This window comes from Chiloscyllium plagiosum, chromosome 31 (assembly GCF_004010195.1).
Source record: "Chiloscyllium plagiosum isolate BGI_BamShark_2017 chromosome 31, ASM401019v2, whole genome shotgun sequence".
Lineage (NCBI taxonomy): Eukaryota > Metazoa > Chordata > Chondrichthyes > Orectolobiformes > Hemiscylliidae > Chiloscyllium > Chiloscyllium plagiosum.
This window is the reverse complement of record NC_057740.1, coordinates 14,006,627-14,018,671: the sequence shown is the minus strand read 5'-3', so window position 1 is coordinate 14,018,671 and position 12,045 is coordinate 14,006,627. Positions and strand designations below refer to the sequence as shown.

Sequence of the window (12,045 nt, the reverse complement as noted above, 5' to 3'; positions counted from 1 at the left end):
GGTGGCCCAGATTCACCTGCACCTCCACCCACATCATCTACTGCATCCGCTGCAGCCGGTGTGGCCTCCTCTATATTGGGGAGACAGGCCGCCTACTTGCGGAGCGATTCAGGGAGCACCTCTGGGCCACCCGGGCGAACCAACCCAACCAACCTGTGGCACAGCATTTCAACTCCCCCTCCCACTCCACCGAGGATATGCAGGTCATTGGACTCATCCACCGCCAAACCACAACAACCCGACGGTCGGAGGAGGAGCGTCTTATCTTCCGACTGGGAACCCTCCAACCGCAGGGGATTAACTTGGACTTCACCAGTTTCTTCTTCCCCCCTCCCCCCACCTTGTCTCCGCCGGGTCCCCCCAGCCCGGCGCCGCCTTCCTGACCTGCAGTCTTCTTGTTGACCTCTCCGCCTCCATCCTACTCCGACCTATCACCCTCACCTTGACCTCTTTCCACCTATCACATTTCCAACGCACCCTCCTCCAAGTCCCTCCTCACTACCTTTTATCTTCTCCTGCTGAACACTCTCTGCTCATTCCTGAAGAAGGGCCTGTGCCCGAAACGTCGAATCTCCTGTTCCCTGGATGCTGCCTGACCTGCTGTGCTGTTCCAGCAATAAAGTTTCAACTTTGATCTCCAGCATCTGCAGACCTCACTTTCTCCTCTTAAATCAAGATTGTCAAGCGTCAAAAGATTGACAAGTTCCCAGGACTGGCCTGCATCTTTCAAAAGAAGCGGCATCAGAAATATAAGTTACATTGGTTATAATCTTCCAAAAATCCTTAGGTTCTAGAAAGGTTCCTGCAGATTGGAAAAAAGGCAAATATTTTATCCAAATGAATAGAACACAAAGACAAACTCAATCATCTTCTCGCTTTTGTGATTTTCAACTTACCTCTGTCTGCTTTCTGGTGCCCGATGCTGTCACCTCGCTTCTCCTGGAAGGGCACAATTCTCATTTATGCTCCCTTGGAGATTCTGCTTTTGTATGGTGCCTGCTTGCTGCCCCTTACTCCACTAAACAGGGCAGGGTGGGTGAGAGATAACTTTATTCAAAAGCAAGGACTGTGCCCATACTGTATAATACAACATGGAAACAAACCCTTCAGTCCAATCAGTCCATGCCAACCATAATTCCAAACTAAACTAGTTCCACCTGCCTGCACTTGGCCCATATCCCTCCAAATCTTTTCCTTTCAATTAACTTATCCAAAACGTTTTTTAAACATTGTGGCTGTACTTGCATCCATCTCTTTCTCTGGAAGTTCATTCCACACATGAACCACTCTCTGTGTGAAAGAAGATTGCTCCTCATGTCCTTTTTAAATCCTTCCCCTCTCACCTCCTGGTTTTGAATTCCCCCACCCTGTGGGAAACTCCCATGTCACTCACCTTACCTATGCCCTTCATGATTTTATATTCCTCAGTAAGGTTGCCCCTCAACTTCCTACGCTCCAGTAAAAAAAAAGTCCCAGCCAAAATAAAATGATCAGACAACAGGTTGACTCCATGCGACTGATTGATTTAACTTTTGCATTTTTCTTTGTTAAAACACAGGAAATTACTGCACAAGAATCTGGTGAAATTATTGGGAGTTGTAGTAGACAATGGATTGTATATCGTCACTGAATACATGAGCAAGGTACATCGCTTTGCATCTCCCTCAGCCTTCATTGTGACTTATATTTGGATCGTGTTTTCAACTCACTGTAGCAATGCGGTCAGGTCTATCTTTGGTATCACCAGGCATTGTAATCCAAAATCTATTACAGCAACATTTCAAGGCAATGTCAAAAATGTTTTCTTATTATTGGAATGGTAGCCCCAAAGCAAAAATAAATGACAATTCTGTATACATTTTCTTAAAAGCTTCCACTTGTTCTGCTCTCTTTCTTGCTGTAACTCCCATTCTTTTACTCTTTCCCCCCAAAAATTAAATTTTCATCTAAGAATCCAACCGTGCCACACTTCCATCAGCGGAGCAGGCAGCTATGTTTTCTGGTAAGGGCCTGTTACAGGAAACGTTTGCTGTTCCTTGTTGGACAATCCATCTCCAGAAAGCCTGATTGATATGAAGTACCAAAATGTGTCTAAACTCCAGGTGTGAAGATGTATGTATGTATGACATCCAGTTCATTAGGTTGCTGGCTGCTGTGACATGCAAGACAGACACACATTCTAGAGGTGTTGTTCAATGCTTAGGTGGCTGGAAGTGAGGTAATTATATGCCTAAGATTTTAACTCTTACAGTTGGAGAAAATACACCTGTGTATAGAACCTTCAGCCAATTTATTTCTTTATCCAATGGTTCAAGAGAGCTATCTAACTTTGCACAGAGTCACAGTTTTGCCCCTGTGCTGGATCTGTCTACTTAAATTCTCTTTCACTGGATCTTTTCATAGTTTTCCTCTTCATGTGTTTGTCTCATTTCAAGTATTGCATCTGACTAAAGCTCTTACTGTGTCTCGTGGTAATAGAAAGGAGAAGCTTAAAACTAAACTGGAAACCCCTGCATTGGCAGCTTTTATGACTCTTTACAATTGATGAAGTACTTTTCAATTTTTTTTAATATAGGTAATGCCGCAGACAATCGTGGGCTCAGCCAACTCCCAAAAATCAGCAATGTAATAACGGCCAGAAACTATGCCTTTTGTGGTGTTGATGGAGAGATTAATAATGGCCAAGACAGCAGGGCTAGTGTGATACAGGGATTCTTTACCCTAGCTGGAGCAGTGAGATGGGACCTCAGTTATTGTCATTGTTTATACAAGGCCTTTTACAATCTCAGGGCCTTCTTACAGGCAGTGGAGTACATTTGAAATGTTGACACCCATTAAACTCATCTTCTGCCTCAGAACACTTCAACCCCAGGGCATCAATGTGGACTTCACCAGTTTCCTCATTTCCCCTCCCCCCACTTTACTTCAATTCCAACCTTCCACCCAAGCATTGTCCCCATGACCTGTCCCACCTGCCAATCTTCCTTGCCACCTATCCGCTCCATCCTCCTCTCTGACCTATCACCTCCATCCCCACCCCGATCCACCTATTGTCCTCTTTGCTACCTTCTCCCCAGCCCCACACCCCCCTCCCATTTATCTCTCCACCCTGGAGGTTCCCTGCCTTCATTCCTGATGAAGGGCTTTTGCCTGAAACGTTAATTTTCCTACTCTTCGGATGCTGCCTGACCTGCTGTGCTTTTCCAGCACCACTCTAATCTAGACCCTTTAAACTCCCTATAGCCCTCTCTCCAAACAGCAATGTTAGTAGAAACCACAATTAAGATAAAAGGCCTCTTTCTTATCAGAGTCAAGAAAGGGCTTGTGTTTTCAGAGTATGTTTCAGATCCAAACCCAAAAAAAAAAGTGTTATAATCTAAAGAAATGGGACAGCAAGTTAGTAAAAAGCAAGCAATGTGGAGGTGCTGAGATCAGAAGGAAAGTTTCACCATCTGTAAGAATTCTGCTCTCTGTCCATTCAAGGGTAATCTCGTCAACTATTTGAGATCAAGAGGGAGGTCAGTCATCACATTGAAGCATCTGATCCAGTTTGGGCTGTGAGTTGCAACACTTTTCTGGCTTCACTTTCCCTGACCCTCCATTGTTCTCTTCCCCACTGCTTTAGCCACTGGTCTATGCCAGGTACAGATCTCAGTCCCCTTTGGGTTCTATATCTAGCTCCTGCTCCGTAGCGCTTGGAATTTAACAGAGTGGGAGGCCACGAACACCAAATGGGTCAAAATTCCTACTTGGAAGCACAGAAGTTATGCTAGACAATTGGTTGGATCACAGGCTGAAGTGGATGTACAGATCCTAGGGACCCCCTGTGTCCCCGGTGGAGCACCCATATATAGTTGTGACCACACACTGGTCCTTTTGAATCCCACCTGCTCCACCTTCAAACCCAATGGCGAGGAACTGAAAAACTTCACTCAAAATCTCAGTTCACCAGCCATGTAGAGAGTTCTAACAAGTGGGCTAACACTCAGGGAGAAAGTGAGGACTGCTGATGCTTGGAGATCAGAATCAAAAAGTGTCGTTCTGGAAAAGCACAGCTACTGAGGCAGCAGCCAAGGAGCAGGAGCGTTGAGGTTTCGAGCATAAGCTCTATATCATGAGGTGTTCTTCCTCCAGGCGTTGGGTGGTAAGGGAGTGGTGATGGAGGAGGCCCAGGACCTGCATGTCCTCAGCAGAGTGAGAGGGGGAGTTGTAATGTTCAGCTATGGGGCGGTGGTATTGATTGGTGCAGGTATCCCAGAATATCTCTGAAGCATTCTGAGAATGTGTCCAGTCTCCCCAGTGTAGAGGAGACTGCATTGGGAGCAACAGATACAGTAAATGTATGCGAAAGTGCAGGTGAAACTTTGATGTGGAAGGCTCCTTTGGGGCCTTGGACAGAGTGGGGGCGGGGGGGGAGGGGAGGTGTGGGCACAGGTTTTGCAATTCCTGTGGTGGCAGGGGAAGATGCCAGTATGAACAATTGTACTGGCCTCAGCATTGTCCCTGCCCTCTGGGGCTCAGTCCAGGTAGCACCCTGTTTACAGTGTCCTTTAATTCACCAATTAGCCAGCACAGTAACTCCTGAACTTGTCCAGATAATGAGGTGAAGAGATGGTACTCTGCATGTCAGGTGGATATCAGATTTTTGGTTTTTCCTGTTTATAATATTTTATTAAACAAATTACAAAACAGTTTAAAAACAGTTAACATTTACAGCTATATACAACAGCAATTTTACAAGGGAGAGGAGCAGCAAAGCCAGGCCCTAAACCCTACTGTTCAACCAGTTTACAGGGAGATGAGGACAAACCTCAAACCTCAGTTTCACATATGAAAAGACAGCAACCATGACATTTGTACATAAAAAGCTAATCCAGTTACATAAACAGTGCATACAATACAGACCCAGTAAGCCCCTGTCCCTCCCACCTTCCAGCCACTCTAAGGCAGCCCGCCCCAACGTACCTTCCAGTTATCGGTCCGCCGTGACACACCTTTCGACCACCTCTCGGGCAGCCCACCCTGGTACCCACCCAGGGTGACAGCAGTCAGGACAGCCTACCCACCTTCACTAACTACCCTCAGCACCTTTCGACCACCTCTCGGGCAGCCCACCCTGATACCCACCCAGGGTGACAGCAGTCAGGACAGCCTACCCACCTTCACTAACTACCCTCAGCACCTTTCGACCACCTCTGGGGCAGCGTACCCTGGTACCTGCCCGGGGTGACAGTGCTGAGGACGGCTACTCACCTTCTGGCTTTGTCTGCCCCCACGTACCATTGGGCTCACTCACCCTGATGCACCGTCCGGCCAGTGGGCTATCCTGGCACACCTTCCGGCCACCTCAAGGACAGCCCGTCCCCTTCCCTGGGATGACAGCGTGCAGGGTAGCCCACAAACCTTCCGGATCTCAGCCAGCCCCTACGCACCTTCTGGTGCTCGGATGCTCTGACACCTTTCGACCACCTCTAGGACAGACCATCCTGATTACCCCTTCTTGAGAAGACAGTGCTCAGAATGGCCTACCCATCATCTGGCTCTCAGGGTGACTGGCATCAGGATGGCCTACCCACCCTCTCGCTTTCAGGACAGCCTACCAAGCTTCAGGTTCACAGGATGGTCTACCCACCCTCTGGCTCTCATGGTGACAGCTTTCAGGATGACGCATGAGCCTCTCAGCTCACGGTAAGACCTGTCAGACCCAGGGACCCACGACTGCAGGTGATAGACCCAGGAAACACCACAATACAGTTAATTACCAAAAAACAGTCCTTTCTGCTACACAGTCCAAATCTATACAGTCTCAGAAATATAGAATCCATTTCCAGGAAGAGTCCACTCCAGTATGCAATGTGCTTTGCCCGAAATAGAGTCCGCTCCAAACTGCAGAGTCCGTTGCTAAAAACCAGAGTCCACAACCAAGGGCAGAGTCCACTCCTGAAGGCAGCAAATGCACACCCCACAGCATGTAGGTGTTCGGTCTCCATAGAGTCTAGCCCAGTCTTGGAAAACCAGGCCCACTCACAGGAACAGTTAACTCACAGGGAAAGGTCTGCTGCCAAACTCCAGGATACAGCAACTGCTCACCTCCCAGCACACAGGTGTTCAATCTTCAAAGGCCCAATTCCAGGGCTAGGCCTCCCCACAGGAACAGCTCCTCTGGTAAAATGTATGTCTTCCACAAGGACTCAGTCCAAACACCAATTAAAAAAGTGAAGACACATACAAAAAAAAACAAAGAAAACTAGAGTTCAAGGGCTAAGCCCTACCACAAAATTAACATTTTTTTACCAGTGAGCTATCCTGGCACACTTTTCGGCCACCTCTACGACAGCCCGTCCCCTTCCCTGGGACGACAGCATGTAGGGTAGCCCACAAGCCTTCTGGATCTCAGCCCGCCCCTATGCGCCTTCTGGCTCTCGGCTGCTCTGACACCTTTCAACCACCTCTAGGACAGCCCGTCCCGATGACCCCTTATCGGGACGACAGCACTCAGAACAGCCTACCCACCATCTGGCTCTCGGGGCAACTGGCATCAGGGCGGCCTACCCACCCTCCGGCTTTCGGGACAGCCTACTAACCTTCAGGTTCACAGGATGGCTCACTCACCCTCCAGCTCTCGGGGTGACAGCTTTCAGGACGACGCATGAGCCTCCCAGCTCACAATACCTGCCAGACCCAGGGACACGCAAGACAGTGCGGATGATAGACCCAGGAAACACCACAATAAACACCACAATACAGTTAGTTACCAAAAAAAAAGTCCTTTCTGCCACACAGTCCAAATCTATACAGTCTTCAAGATATAGAATCCATTTCTAGGAAGAGTCCATTCCAGTATATGATGTACGTTGTCAGAAATAGAGTCCACTCCAAACTGCAGAGTCCGTTGCTAAAAACAGAGTCCACAACCAAGGGTAGAGTCCATTCCTGAAGGCAGCAAAAGCACACCCCACAGCACAGTTGTTCAGTCTCCATAGAGTCCTGGCCCAGCCTTGGAAAACCAGGCCCACTCACAGGAACATAGTACAGGTGCAGTTAACTCACAGGGGTTTGGTCCACTCCTGAAGGAAAGGTCTTCTCCCAAACTCCAGGATACAACAACTGCTCACCTTCCAGCACACACACACACACACGTGTTCAATCTTCAGAGGCCCAGTCCCAGGGCTAGGCCTCCCCCAGGAACAGCTCCTCTGGTAAAATGTATGTCTTCCACAAAGGCTCAGTCAAAACACCAACAAAAAAAGTGAAGACACATACAAAAAACAAAAAACTACAGTCCAAGGGCTAAGCCCTACCATAAAATTAACATTGTCCTTTTCTCAGAAAGAAAAAAGGAGAGAATTGAGTTACACCTGAAACACATTATGTGCATCAGGAGTTTAACAATCAGTCCTCACTAAAAGGAATGCCAGTTAACAAACTGGCAGGGTGGGAAGGGAACAGTGACATACTGACTGTAGTACCAGCCAGCACAGAGTCAGTCCCCTAAACTAAGAAGGCCTCTGAATTTCCTGTTTATTTTTTTTCCCGTACATTCCTCCTTTTTTTTCCCTTTTTTTTCCTTTTTTTTCTTTTTCTTTTCCAGTGACAGGCAGTGCTGGACGATCTTTTTTTTATTATAATTTAACCCACAGAGTCAGTCCCCTAAACTAAGAAGGCCTCTGAATTTCCTGTTTATTTTTTTTTCCCGTACATTCCTCCTTTTTTTTCCCTTTTTTTTCCTTTTTTTTTCTTTTTATTTTCCAGTGACAGGCAGTGCTGGACGATCTTTTTTTTATTATAATTTAACCCCTACACTACTACCTAAGCGCGGTAGTGCTTATTTTTCCCCAGCACCCATGGTGTGTGTGTGTGCAGGTGTGAGACACAGTGAAAGACACAAAGTGCACGAATCTTTATTCAATTTCCACCACCAGGAATTTAGGAAAACACCCGGGTGGCCAGTGACAAACACTGCCCTTCACATCAAAGGGCAGTGCTGTGTGATCAAAACAGTGAAGGGGAGGGTAGGGACTAAATCAAAATGGAGTTGGAGGGAGAAATGATGCACTCCACTCCCTGCGGCACCCACCTCCCCCTGAACAACTCCAGGGTGTTGGTTGACACCGCGTGCTCCTTCTCCAAGGACACCCGGGCTCTAACGTGATTTCCTGTTTATGTCTGTCAGCCAGGACTCCCTGTTTGGCCCAAGTTAACAACCCTAATCAAGGATCACACAGTCAATAAGATGCACCTGGTTCAGAACACTACTATTCCTTTAATTCCAGAATTGTTTTGCAAAGCAGTGTTCAGGATATTAATCTCTAATTTATGGAGACTCCACTATAGATGGTTGGCACAGCTCCCAGAGGCAGGGACAGGGTGGGGCGGGTGAGGTTGTGTGCAGGGCATTATTGTCAGCTCATAGAAACTGGGGGTCAGGTCAGAGGTCAGGGCTCTGCCAACTAAACTGGCATTGGTCATTTACTTTGCTGGCTTTGGGGACAAGCTACAGTGATTAATGTCATTCCCTGCGCTGCCTTTAACCTTTAATGGAGCAGTTGACCTTCATATGGAGAATTGGTCAAGATGGGGCAACCCCTTCCTTAACTCAAGCCTTGTGGGAGTTTGGGCAATCAGCTGGTTATTCAGCCATGGGGTGATCACAGGGTATCTCAATTCTGTCCCTCTCTTGTGCACCCCCAATGCCTCACACCCACACCCACTCTAATTACACAGCAAGGAGATAGCAGTCCAAGAAGCAAAGAAATAATTGACCCACAATCCCCTTCCCTGTTTCCTTCCTTTATTTAGAGATATTGAGGCCGTTTGTAGCACCTCTATCTCAACGTTGCCTGAAGTCAGCAAAGACAGCTGATTTCAAAACCCACTAGAGACGAGCAATAAATGCTGGCCAGCCAGTGACTCTCACATCCCACAAATGAATAAGATAAACCAGAAGGACAACAGGTTTTCAGGGTCCCACACCTCTGACCCACTAGAGATAGTTTTTTGATCAGGTGCATTATATGGGGAGTAAAAGCAAAATACTGCAGATAATGGAAATCTGAATTAAAAACAGAAAGTGCAGGAGAAACTCAGTAGGTCTGGCAGCATCGGTGAGAGAGAAACAGTATTAATGTTTTGAGTCTGTTATGACTCTACTTCAGAACTGCTTCAGTCTATTGTTTCTTCACAACTGCTGCCAGACCTGTTGAGTTTCTCTAGCACCTTCTGTTTTTACTGTGAGGGGAGTATTTGATATTCATCTTTATCCTTCTCACAATGGCTCACAGGCCCCTTCCTCTCTGCGTGTTTTATTTCCTGCTGCTGTCTGTTGCTATAGTGATGTCTGTGAAGGAATGGAATACCTGGAATCGAAGAAGCTTGTTCACCGAGACTTAGCAGCCCGGAACATTCTGATCTCAGATGAAAATGTTGCCAAAGTGAGTGACTTTGGTCTGGCGAAGGGAGTGTCCTGTGCTCAAGACCAGGCGAAGCTGCCGGTGAAATGGACAGCCCCTGAGGCTCTGAAACAGCATGTAAGAGCTGAGCGTGAGTTTCCATCGGGAACACAGGTTGAGCAGTAACATTCATCGACCCTCCTCATCACATCCTCTTGTAATAAGACTGGCATCATCAGTGACCATCTCATCAGTAGTGAAGCTTCTTTCCTGAACTGTTACTGCTGCCATCATCCCTCTTGGGAATACCATTCCCCCACATTGATCCCTCTATAGCACCTCACCCCACTCATCATTCCACACTTTGGACAGTGAGTGTTGGAGGAACATTAAGAAGCATTAAAACTGTGTCCACTCATAACCACGTGCACACACACATATACGCACACACAGGCGTGCGCGCACACATACACACAGGCGTACACACATGCACACAAGTACACACACAGACACAGGTATACACACACATATGCACAAGTACACGTGCACACACAGGCGTATACACACATGCACAAGTACACACACGTGCGCACACAGGCAGGCACACACACAGGCACACAGGTATACACACACATGCACATTTGCATAAATGTACAGAAAAGCACAGCACAAGCACCCTTGAATGCACATGCACACACACACCTGCATATGAGTTGCAGTGGTTAAAGAAGGCAGCTCACCACTATCTGCTTAAGGACAGTTAGGGATGGGCACTAAATGATGCTCTTGCCAGCGATGCCCACATCCTGCAAGTGATTAAATTAGTACCAAAAGATGTAATTAGCTAGCCAGTGCCCAAGGATCCCTATCCCAATACATTGCAGTGTCTGCAGAGGGAAACAGAAGCAATTGTCAGGCACCTCATTCCAGTTTCTGGGTATCAGTGAGGTACACCTTCAATCCAAATGGAACACTGCGTGTCATGGTGATAAAAATCCTGGCAGTTGTCACTGAAAAAATTCCTCTTGTTAGCACAGCTGCTGGGGTGGGGGGAGGTGGAGCTCAATACTGACATTTAAACATACTCTCATTAGCCCTCCACTTCTTCAAACCTGCCAGAATCCTTTCAACTGCCTTAATCTAGGATTTCCTCTAAATTACAGTCAGACACGAGATATTCTAACATTTCCCCTGTGCCTCCTATTCTTTGAAGAGCTGAGTCCCATTGAACTATTGTGTGTGGGCAGGATTGGTCTGGCCTGACACAGAGCCATTGGTGTGACAGCTGTCAGAGACTTTGGTAACTCTATCCCTTCCTCTGATTGAATTGACCACTTAAACCCCACAGGCCTTGCTAGTTAAATGGCAGCCTGTCACCATCTCATTGAGTGAAAGAGAGAAAATGAAGGGCCCACTAGTTTATTTTCTGTCACCGCATTAAGCTTATTACGCATGTAATTGTTGAGGTAGAGTGTCTATAACAAACTTCCTCATTCCTTTCAACAGAAATTCTCCACCAAATCGGATGTCTGGAGTTACGGAATTCTTCTGTGGGAGCTGTTTTCTTACGGCCGAGCTCCCTACCCTAAGTTGGTGAGTAGTTATGTCGTACAAAATCACTCTTAAGATTTTCTTCATTAATACAAAGTGAAAAAACTCCACAGAGCCGTGTCCCAAAACCAACTCACCCTTTATTTACGCGTGGAGAGTCCTTGACGCTGATCCAGCTCCCTCAGAGCCAGCTCTCAGAGTGAACCGTACCTTTGACACTCCTGTTTGTTTTTTTTAGAGTGAACAAACCTCTGACACTCCTGTTTATCCCTTTTTTTTCTTTTTTTAAAAAAAAATCTCCCACACTCCTGCCTAACTGCGGTAGTGCTTATTTTTTTCCACAGCACCCATGGTGTGTGTGTGCAGGTGTGAGACACAGTGAGAGACACAAGGTGTACGAAGCTTTATTCAATTTCCACCACCAGGAAGAAATGAAACACCCGGGTGGCCAGTGACAAGCAGTGCCCTTCATAAACGGCAATGCTGTGTGATCAAACAGTGAAGGGGAGGAATCTCTGTTTATTTTTGTCAGCCAAGACTTCCTGATTGGACCAGATTAACAGTGCTAGCCAGGGAACTCCTATTTACTGAGGTCCACCTGGCTGACCTTGTTACATTCACTATACAAAGGTCTTTGGTGGGCTGTCTGAGATACTTGTCATTTTCCACTATTCAATCCAAACTCCTCCCCCTTACTTTTTGCCTCTAACTGATCATATTGTCAAAAACAAACACTTGTTCATACATCAACCAGCTCTATGCCAGATCTAATGGTGAATCAATGCTTTCAGCACTTGAAAGAGAGAGACAGAGCTTGTACTTCATGTAGGTAAAAACAATGACTGCAGATGCTGGAAACTAAATTCTGGATTACTGGTGCTGGAAGAGCACAGCAGTTCAGGCAGCATCTGAGGAGCAGTAAAATTGACATTTCGGGCATAAGCCCTTCATCAAGAATAAAGGCAGACAGCCTGAAGGGTGGAGAGATAACCTGGAGGGTGGGGGTGAGGAGAGAGTAGCATGGAGTACAATAGGTGAGTGGGGGAGGGGATGAAGGTGATAGGTCAGGGAGGAGGGTGGAGTGGATAGGTGGAAAAGAAGATAG

The 12,045-nt window shown here is 46.9% G+C and overlaps 1 protein-coding gene across 1 annotated transcript; it reads left to right on the top strand.

Annotated features, from left to right (window-relative positions):
- Positions 1-1,306: 1,306 nt before the first annotated feature.
- LOC122565235 (tyrosine-protein kinase CSK-like) lies at positions 1,307-10,978 on the top strand. The gene is made up of 4 exons (XM_043720998.1): positions 1,307-1,643; positions 3,484-3,557; positions 9,332-9,540; positions 10,896-10,978. The coding sequence occupies exons 1-4, from the start codon at positions 1,635-1,637 to the stop codon at positions 10,976-10,978; spliced, it is 375 nt and encodes a 124-aa protein (XP_043576933.1). The 5' UTR covers positions 1,307-1,634.
- Positions 10,979-12,045: the final 1,067 nt, after the last annotated feature.